This window comes from Eleutherodactylus coqui, chromosome 1 (genome assembly GCF_035609145.1).
Source record: "Eleutherodactylus coqui strain aEleCoq1 chromosome 1, aEleCoq1.hap1, whole genome shotgun sequence".
NCBI classification, from domain to species: domain Eukaryota; kingdom Metazoa; phylum Chordata; class Amphibia; order Anura; family Eleutherodactylidae; genus Eleutherodactylus; species Eleutherodactylus coqui.
The window spans coordinates 382,647,687-382,658,888 of record NC_089837.1 but is presented as its reverse complement, the minus strand read 5'-3'; the positions used below and the strand labels follow the sequence as shown (position 1 = coordinate 382,658,888).

At 40.8% G+C, this 11,202-nt stretch overlaps 1 protein-coding gene across 1 annotated transcript in view; it reads left to right on the top strand.

Annotated features, from left to right (window-relative positions):
• The first annotated feature begins 4,622 nt into the window (after positions 1-4,622).
• Positions 4,623-11,202, top strand: part of GABRB3 (gamma-aminobutyric acid type A receptor subunit beta3) — a 169,822-nt gene continuing 163,242 nt past the window's right edge. Inside the window, exons 1-3 of the mRNA XM_066579271.1 lie at positions 4,623-4,702; positions 4,903-4,994; positions 5,233-5,300. Coding sequence (XP_066435368.1) covers positions 4,623-4,702; positions 4,903-4,994; positions 5,233-5,300 — 240 coding nt within the window. The remainder of the gene's footprint in view (positions 4,703-4,902; positions 4,995-5,232; positions 5,301-11,202) is intronic.

The following is an 11,202-nucleotide window of genomic DNA, read 5'->3' as shown; positions in this document are numbered from 1 at the left end:
AACCACTTTAAGCTTACTGTTAGAGATGAGCGAGCGTGCTTATTTAAGGCTGATACTCGATCGAGTAGCAGTCTTACCGAGTAACTGCGTACTCACCTGAGCACTATGCGGGGGGGTGGGGGAAGGGGGAAGGGGGGGCGAAGAGAATGAGAGAGATCTCTCTCCCCCCCGCTGTTACCCCCCCCCCCCCCCCGCATGCTGCTCGGGCGAGTACACAGTTACTCAATAAGACTGCTACTTGATCAAGTAGCAGCCTTAAATTAGCGTGCTCGCTCATCTCTACTTACTGTGCAATTAGTCCACTCTGTACTAAAATATAGCTCCTGGGATTTAAAAAGGGCCTATACACAGAGATACATTTTTGCATTGGGCTTTTCTTTATATTCTATCTATTATTCCTCTGATCATACCTGTGAAAAGCCAATATTCTGAATATTCTATACTGTTTTGGATAATATATGTCGAGCTGTTGTCCGTCTCCATGATATTTGTTGGAATAATGTTATCATTGTCCACTTATGTTGCATTTGAATTTCCTGTTTCTTATTCACACCAGCATTTTTATGTGGCTATTTAGCTGCAATAAAACGTTGTCCCAAAATCGGGACCATCTGAAGTATTAGACTCCAATGTATTCGTTCAGATTGCCAAATTTTAGCTGCGTAAAAATGTTGCACCAGAAAAAACAGGACATACATGACCAAAACTGGTGACCGAATTTATATGCTACCGGAAAAGATAGGTCTTGCCCTATCTTTTGGCCGATATACGCTGGCGGCTCCTATAGACTCCTATGGGAGCTGAACAAAAAGGGAGGCAGAGAGAGTTTAGCAGCACTACTAAAACATCACAGGTGCCTCTATTAAGGAATTTAAAACTAAAGTCCCTTTTACACAGGACAACTGTCAGGCACTGCAGCCCAAAAGCCGTCCCAGCAATGATCTACCATGTGCTTTTATTCAGGAGCATCTTCGCTCAATGTATAGAGGCTCAGTGGGCCGGGAATCGTTCCAGCCTGCTTGCCTCTATTCACAGTAAACAGGCCGTCGATCATAGATGAACAACATCCTGGGACGATGCAGCAATAGACCAATTTTTAGGTCAACAATGCAATGTCTGAAAATACTTGCACAACTTACTACAGTCTTTATATGATCAATATCTCAAAATGATAACATTGCATTCACAGGGTGAGAGCAAAGCTCCACCTTTAGAGCCACATGATTATTTTAAAAAATTGCATGAAATACAATTCCTTAATACAATACTGTAGACTCTGTTAGGCTGGAGCAGTAAATTGATATATAGTATGAAATGTCTTGTGATGTGATTTAGCACTACATCACAGTGACGTGTAAACATGCAATGTCATGCAACTCCATAGAAATACACTTCGACAGATTTACTCAGGCCACTACTCTAGTATTCTAGCTGGTAATGTGTCCAAAAACTGTTGCAAATGCCATGCCCCACATTTACAATATTTCTGTTTTAGACACATTGGGGGACTTTTACAAAGTGCCATACACCAGAATTCTGGTGTAGAAAAGTCACACATTTTAGCTCAAGTCCATTTTGTGCAAAAATGTTGCAACTTTTCCGCTCCTTGCACCGATGTTAATTAAACCAGAAATCTATGCCGCCTCCTATCTGGTGTATGTTCCTGTGTTGGCGAATGAAGCAGCCAAGATGTACCTAAGATATGAAGAGGCATGCACCTCTCCATATATTAGTTGCATCGTGCATCTGCAGAAATTATACTAAAACCGACATTGGAAATGCCAGTCTTAGTAAATTTCCCCCATTGTGTGTCTTTCTTGATAAAGGGTCTAGAGAAAGGGGCAATGCCTTTGTCAAGGTTAGAGATGAGCGAACGTGCTCGTTTAGAGCAATTACTCGATCGAGCATCATTTTTTCGAGTAACTGAAAAGATTCGGGGGGCGCCGGGGGTGAGCGGGGGGTTGCGGTGCAGGGTGCGGAGTGGAGGGGGGGAAAAGAGAGAGCTCCCCCCTGTTCCCCCCTGCTACCCCCGCGCTCCACTCCGGCGCCCCCTGAATCTTTTTGCCCAAGTAGGCAGTTACTCGAAAAAAGCGATGCTCGATTGAGTAATTGTCCTAAACGAGTACGTTCGCTCATCTCTAGTCAAGATGTAAAATATGTCAGATATATTAATGCATGCACCATTTTTTGGTGCGCAATACTGGTGTCATGTTCACCCATCCAAAAGATGGCATAAAGATGTTAAAAAACTTCATATATGCACCACATTTAACAAAATCCATTAGGCAATGCGTGTGATAAAATTTGGTGCATTTTCAGCCTAATTCCTCTTGCTTCAGCCGAACTATATTTGAGCCAATATGAATAAATGTGCGAATTATGTACCATTTCCCGCACTGCGCTCTAACGAAAATACACTTGTGTGATAATCACCCATAATACATCGCCATAGAGCTCTGGCTATAATTGTATTGTAAACTCTTGAAAAAACAGTCAGCAGATCATGACAGCTTACGCTTGCAGTTTATTCTCTCACCGCACTGAAGTTTTGCAGCTCTGCAGGTTTTCATTATATGACTCCTGTAGCTAAAGAGATATTTACTGATGATAATACATGGGGGAATTGTTATCTATGCATTCTTCTAATATGTTCTATACAGCAACTCCAAGACATGAGCCAGAAAGCAATAAGATTTTTTTTTTTTCATAAGATGCTTGAATTGCCATCAGTATAATAAAGGTATCTGGCCATAGGCCACTGATTTATATTTGTGATCATTAACTTCTATAAATCTAGTATTGCAATTAGTATTTGTATTCCTAAAGAAGTAAAAAAAAACATGCAGTCAGTTGCCTTACTAATGCCATGCAGTACAGTAAAGTGCTTCTAGAAGCAGACTGTGCTGAGGTCAGTTGTACTATAGAATATAGGAAGATTAGCCAGCTTCAATTAGTAAAATCCTATTTGATGCAAGCGGCAGGGTTTTAAGTGCAGCACTTACAAAGTGCCGTGATGCTTGGAATATGTCAATTACAGCACCGATCGGATTGTAGAACTTGATGGGAAACTCTTACCGCAGAGAATAGTATTTTATTTATTTTTTTTCCACTTCTCAAACAATCTGTACATAGAATTTAATACTGGCTGCTACATGGGACTCTCTGGAGGTGTGAAATGATTACATTGCTGTGAAATAATTGAAGTATCACACTGCATTTGTAGAAGAAATGGCTGTCTGTCCCAGGAGTGCAAGTAAGAGTCCTTTGACACAGAGCAGTCAGTTCACACACGCAGATAATCGTTTCCATTTTTTTTCCGTTCGCATGTTCACCTGCTCATTCAGGAGAATGGTAAGGTCTGAGCGATCACTTTTTGCATGTAGCGACTTGTAAATGACCGAACGATGATTTTTATGTCTGCGTAAAATAAACGATAAGCAAGCGAATTATCGTTTGATCGCTGGCCATGTTTACACCGTACGATAATTGCTTGAATTCGCACGATCAGCGTTTTTTGCTAACGCTAATTTAAAAGAGCCCTAAGCCAACCTAGCAATCATAATGAAAAAGCATGAAAACCACAAAGAGCTTAATTGCAAAATGTATGTGTAAATGCCATGCTACCTCTGTAAGTCCAGAGCTCTCACAGGAAGCCAGATGGCCTCTTAGCATTATTTTATTAGCAGCAAATGGCACAGATCTGCTGAGGATTCTTCGCCACACAGGGAATACATTTGCTGCTACTGCCATTTGTACCCGCTGTTCTGGGAAGAAGAGAGTTAAAAATGACATAGCAATGAGGACTCCATCCTAAATAACTGCTGTCACAGTCTGCAGGCTCCTAGCACTGGCAGAGCTCAGAGGGAGCAGTATCCATGCAGTGATGCCTCCTATAGTCCAGTAGCTCCTGCCTCGCACAGGTTCCCAGGCTCTGCTGTTGGGGGAGGGAATCCCAGGATCTCCTCCCGTCACTCATACACGTGTCTCCAGCCTCTGCTAAGAAAGGGAAATACCAGAGCTGCATCTGGCTTCAGCCAGGGACACTTCTAGGTGCAATGCTGCAGTGCTGGCTCTGACTTGGGAGGTTGAAGGGCTCCCCAGCAGCAATGTGGCTCCCCATGGTCAGGGACAATCTGCAGCCTTCTTAGATGATCGACCACACATGGTGCCCTCTCCAGCGCACACAAGCATTGTCCCTCTCCTCTTCTTCACCATGTCAGCAGCGCTTGAGAGAATGCAGAAGACACAAGAAATGCACCAGCTCATCGTCCTGGGAATTTGTACTGATAGCATCATCCAGTGATAGAAAAGCAGATGAAAGGAAGATTTCTTCAGCCTCAAGTCCTTTTTACTAAGAGGAAAACTCCATTGCTGTTTATGCTATAGTATTCAGGGCTTTCCCTACTACTCACCCTCCCTTTATCCACACATTTTAGACCCCAGTGGCAGAACTATCTCCACCCCCATACAATCACACTATTGTGTTGATGGCACTAAGAAGAGCCCTAATGCAACTGGCCAGGAATTGCCTCTAGAGCCTTTTTGGATACCCAGAAGCTTGGGGCAGGTGGTGGATCTGCCCCCAGTGGCTGCCCCTCATGCTGCTCGAGAAAAGTGGAGGCATGTGGAGCTCTCTTGGAGGACGCCTGTTTGGGTTGATCTCTGCTCCAGTCCTGGTTGCAGTTGTGTGCTGCGCCCAAAGGTAAGTTTGCCTGTGGCATGGAATAAGAAATGACTTTTAATGGTTTCATTAGGTTTAAAGCTTCATTTCTGCATCCTCAACTGGAGTCTGCAGCCTTCTAATAATGTTTAACATGAAAGCAAGTGAACAAAGTGTTAATTCAAAGAAAACTCCTCATACAAGTGTTGCTCCCCAATGACCTCCAATGTATGTCTCCACAGTGTCAATGATCCCGGTAACATGTCCTTCGTGAAGGAAACGGTGGACAAACTGTTAAAAGGCTATGACATCAGACTAAGACCGGACTTTGGAGGTAAATGATAAAACAGCTCTAATTTTATGAGTAAATGTAAAATGTTTCAACTGCTAATACTAAAGTCTCTTTCATGTATATGTATATGTATAGATAGATATATACCCAGTCATTTGATGGTTGGATACTAGCCCCACGTTTTGTATAGTCAGTGTGAAGCTTGTCAGTGATCAGGGTGACCATACCCTGGTGAACAAACTTCTGATAATAAGAATACCCATTATTGACCCTTTTCTAGGATCTCCAGTAGCTGTTGGAATGAATATAGACATTGCCAGCATTGACATGGTGTCTGAAGTCAACATGGTAAGCTCTTATCAGTCATAATGTCTTTTCTGCTGACTCACAATCTGTGTATGTGCTGCCAAAAGTTTGTCCCAGGCGCATATATTGCTGGGATGCTATGATTTCTTTGTGCTCTTTCCATTACTCTCAGATTAGGAGTTCAATTAGTTATGGTAATAAAATGGAAATGGATGTGTGGAGTTTGCATCTAAGTGTTTTTGTGTCTGTGATTTTGTGAAGGCTCTTCAGTATATGGTCTCCAGCAGTGTTGCTGTCAGTGGTGCTGAAACTTTTCTGACTTGGGCTGCTTCATTAGCTGTGCATGAATAGCTAGCTGTATTAGATACCCATATAAAATAGTGGAGGAAGGTATTAAATACATTATGAAAAAGGATTTAGTACATCATCAAATAGACTGATTGATATGAGATAAATAGATAGATAGATAGATAGATAGATAGATAGATAGATAGATAGATAGATAGATAGATATTCTAAAGATATGTGGCACATCCAAGTCTGGCTAAATAATTAGCATGTTTATTCACCCATAGACACCCATATATACGCAGATTTTTTTTTTTACTAGATTTGGATGTGCCACGTGGCTTTAGAATATTTAAAGGACCTGGATTGTGGTTGTGATGCTGGCACTCCTCCAATTTGGCACAGTGCTGCTTTTGTTTGCTGTAGATCGATAGATAGATAGATAGATAGATAGATAGATAGATAGATAGATATGAAATAAATAAATATAATATAGATAGATATGAGATAGATGTGAGATAGATAGATAGCTAGATAGATATGAGATAGATAAATTTAAGATAGAAAGATATAAGAGAGATATGAGAGATAGATAGATAGATAGATAGATAGATAGATAGATAGATAGATAGATATGAGAAAGATAGCTAAATTTGAGAAAGATAGACAGATAGAGAGGAGATTGGAGATAGATAGATATATAGACATTAGATAGACAGATAGATAGAGAGAGATAGAGATAGATAGATAGATAGAGATAGATAGAGAGATAGATATGAGATAGATAAATTTAAGATAGATAGATATGAGATAGATATGATAGATAGATAGATATGAGAAAGATAGACAGATAGAGAGGAGAATGGAGATAGATAGATATTAGATAGATAGATAGATAGATAGATAGATAGATAGATAGAGATAGATAGATAGATAGATAGAGAGATAGATAGAGATAGATTTTCATGAGGCCTTGCAATCTCTTTGTAATTACATAATTGCTTTGGAAGGAAGATGAGCATGTCTCTCTATAGCGTGCATTCTTTTAGTAATAAAAGAGAATATCAGGGGTCATACAAATTAATACCCAATAGTGTGATTATTTCATATTGATGTAATACATATGTTTAAGCATGGCCATCCTGACATAATAAACAAATGCCGTAGCCCTGAAACTGTTTTTCAGTAGTACAATATACAGTTGACATAATTTACCTTGTAAACTGATAGGGATGTTAAGGGTTGAGTAGGTATTTATGGGTTTATCAGACAAAAGAATCTAAACTGCATTGCATTATTTCTATGGCTGGTGAGGAACATGCTATATAAGATTCCTTTGTGTCAAATAAGTGATCATAAGATTTGGCGACCAATTTCATGCAGTGCAGGTACAGTGATTGTAATTGTAGTGTGAAATTCATATATACTGCTTAATAATTTTCCTGGGCAATGCAGGTATTGCATCCATTCTGCTAATAGCACTGTGATCAATAAAACACCCTAGCATTAATATTCCTCTTTTTAATATGGTGCTGACAATGCAAATGTATATTGAACAAAGTGCCTTAGGCCTCCATGCAATAGTGTTAGGAACCATTTCTGCATGATAGGGAAAGTGCATTATTAATTGTCCAGAGTAACTGCTGCTTCCATTATCATTTTTCATTGTACAGTAGTTTTTAGCTCTTGTATAACAAGTTGTATTACTTTCTGAGTAACATGCATTTTTTTAAACTTGCATTTCTTATAAAATATACCTAGTTTCATGATTTTCATGAACTGAGATTATTATTGTGGCTAAATTATTCACATTAATTAGTTTCCATTCCTCTTCCAAATTCTGATACCAACGGTACATTTTCCAGCATTTTTGGAATCATTTCAATGTTACAGTGCATAAATATCATAAAGCGAACATCCATATCTACATGTATGCAGTAGGAATTTCCTTTTTCTATAGTGATTATCTTATGCTAGTGTCACCAATGTTTAGAGGATTGCTTCTTTTATGGCAAACTTTTTATTTCTGTGTTGCTTTTAAAAATTATTATTAAGTTCATATAGAGCATTGTGTGTGATTGAATCGTACCACAAAACTACTAGATTAGTTGAATTGTATTAAAATGGCCAAATTTCCTCTAGATTCAACACTTTACGTGTTGTTTAGTAAGTTTGAAATAAGCAGCTGAATACCCAGTTGTCATTAGGAGAATATTTTTAGTAATAACTATAGAATTCCCAACCTAAAACAAGTGTCGGAATAAGCTGAAGCACACATCAGGATTATATGAATCACATTCATTCTTCCTTGGGAATACTGTAGTTAAGTCCTGCCATACAATCTGTAAGAAGGACTATCAGAGCCACAAATAATATTCTTCATGCTCACAATGATTTACAGCCATATTTATGTATAAATATTCATATAAAGAATACTGAGAATTAATCTTTTCCTGCTGCAGCTCTATATGCTGTAAAATACTCAAAAAGACAAAAGGATTACCTGAGGTGATACCTTTATTGGATAACCAGAAAAATGAGATATTTAACACCACATTGACTTTTCTGACTAACAAGGTGCCACACTACTTTTGCTCATGCTGCAGCTCAAAAACTTTACAGCATGTGGAATACTTAGTTGGGTTCATTCCCAGTTTTCCATAATTCTTCAAAGTCTCAGGTTTAATGAATGTAACTACAATATTGTCCTTGAAGTTGAGAGTTGCAGTTCAGTGATGTCTGTTAAGTCCATCAAAGTTAATGTGTCCATTTATATTTAAACACATAGGTTGCTATGGGTTGACAGGTTTCCAAGTACTTGAATGGTTTATCTATATCATCAAGTCTTTCAAACATTTACTACTCTGTTTCTTTTCAATTTGCGACCTCACATTTTGTCAGCTAAAGTACTGTCATTGTGTATTTTATTTTAGTCTGTTTGGGGTTAATATCGTCAACTTCTAAGTTCCAGCTTGATTTTGAGCAGTTCCACAATTCCGTGCTCTGTAGATTCTCACATTCTGTGCTACTCTCAGGTTATTGCAGGCACCATTGTGCAACTACACTGTAGTTCATAGTGATTTGTATGGCTATTCATATTTGCTTAAGATAAAAATAATGAGCTGCGAGTTATCATCTGCCTCTATTTTTCTTGCTTCCTTCTGTCACTCTATTATCAGTGGTGTAGGCTGTCTCTTCTCTTGTAGTCACAATGTACGGTATGTCCAGAAATTCTTTTTCAGCTAAGACTCACTATAGATAGGCCTTTTACTCCTCACCTCATGAATAGTAGTTACGGTACTTCAGCATTAATATGATTTTATGTTAGTTTATAATCTATTTTTCATATACACCAACTAGCCATAACATTAAAACCACCTAAAATTGTGTAGGTCCGTTTATGCCTCCAAACAGCTCTGATCCATCAAGGCATAGACTCCAAAAGGTGTCCAATGTTATCTGCCACCAAGAATTTAGCAACAGATCTTTTAACTCTTGTAAGTTGGGACATGGGCTTCCATGGATCATACTACTTTTTCCAGAACATCCCACAGATGCTCAATTTGATATAGGGCTCCTGCACACAGGCGTATTTGATTTGCGAAATCCGGGGGTTGGTGGCTGTCCCCAGATTCTGCAGCAAATACTGCCTCTAGACTCCTATGTAGAACAGCTGCTTCCTGCACATGAGTGAAAATCAACTGTGATTCCCGCCCATGGCAGAAAGATCGCAGCATCCTCTATTTCTGTGCTGTTTCCACCCGGGTGGCTTCCATTGAAGTCAATGAAAGTCGACCGTCCCACAGCCCTTCCGCACTCATCATTGCTGAAAGGTTACGGGATCTGCGTCATCACCTAGCAACGGTGTGGCTTAATCTGTACTGCACATGCGCGCCAGCCGGTGCTTCCGAAGTACATATAAAGTAGAATCCAGACAGGTAAGCGGGTCACTGGCTGGGCACAGGGTTGGATCCCGCTGCAGGATCCTGCATGCTTGAGCCCACCCTGTAGTGTGCAGGAGGCCATAAATATGGTGAATTTGGAGGTCAAGTCAACATGTTAAACTCCTTGTTATGTTTCTTAAATATTCCTGAAATTTGTTTTGCAGCATAACTTGGTGTATTGCCCTGTTTAACAGACCGCTGTTATTAGGGGTTTACTTGGTATGTAACAATTTGAAAGAAGGTGGTGCATGTCAAAGTAACATCCACATAAATGCCAGGACCATTGGATTCCGGGCAGAACATTGCCCAGAGCATTATTGTTTCCGCTGCTTGTTTTATATCCATAGTGCCTCTTGATGCCATATCTCCCTCATGTAAGCAACATGAACTTGGCATTCCATATGATATAAAAGAAAATGCAGTTCATCAAACCAGGCCACCTTCTTCCAATTTCCATGGTCTAGTTCTGATGCTCACATGCTCCACAAAGATGCTATTAGAAATGGACATTGGTCAGCATGTGTACTCTGGCTGGTCTATGGCTACACAGCCCCATACACAACTACATGCAATGTCCTGTGTGTTTTGTCCCATTTTTTCATAGCTAGTAGGGATGAGCGAACGTGTCCGTTACGGACACATCCGCACCCGGACACCGGCTTTGCCGAACACTGCAGTGTTCGCGCGTAAGTGTCCGGGTGCCGCCGGGGGGCGGGGAGATGCGCGGCGGCGCGGGCGGCAGTAGCGGGGAACAGGGGGGAGCCCTCTCTCTCTCCCTCTCCCCCCCACTCCCCGCCGCACCCCCCCGCGCTGCCACGGCGGCCCCCGAACTTTTTCGCCCGAACACTGAAGTGTTCGCAAAGTTCGGTGTTCGGGCGAAAAAGGGGCGGAGCCGAACGTGTTCGCTCATCTCTAATAGCTAGCATTAACTTCTCAACACTTTGTGCTCCAATAGTTTTTCTGTGGGATCAGACCAAATGGGTTAGCCGTCACTCCTCACAAGCAGCAATGAGCCCTGAGTGTTATGACTCTGTCTCTAGCTCACTGATTGTCCTTCCTTGTTACATGCATCATACAGCACTTGCCATTTGGAGATGCCATGACTTCTTCAAATGCCACTATTCTTCACAATTTGACCCTTGTTAGAGTTACTCAGATACTCAGGCTTGTCCATTTTCATGCTGCTTCCAACAGATTAATTGCTTTACTTGTCAGTGGTTTTGATGTCATGACTAGAGATGAGCAAGCACCAAAATGCTCGAGTGCTCGTTACTCGAGTCGAACTTTCAGTGATGCTCGAGAGTTCGTTTCGAGTAACGAATCCCATTGAAGTCAATGGACGACTCGAGCATTTTTGTATATGACTGGTGCTCCGCTAAGGTTTTCATTTGTGAAAATCATAGCAAATCGCCAAAGTTATGTAAAAAACACAGAAATGGATAGGGCAGGCGAGGAGCAACATGCAGGGCTGCATTTCACAATAGTGGCAAGAGTGAGACACCCCCCTCCCGCACTGTCAGCATAACAATCACTCTCCTCTGCCACAGCTGTAACAGCTGTGGCAGAGCAGAACGATGTTAGCCCACTGTATTCAAAGGAGCCGGCAATACAGCCAGCTCCATTGAAAGCAATGGGCTGCCGGTGAGCACGGGATGAATTTTTGGGAAGGGCTTAAAAATATAAGCCCTTACCTGAAAATCATCCTAAAATGT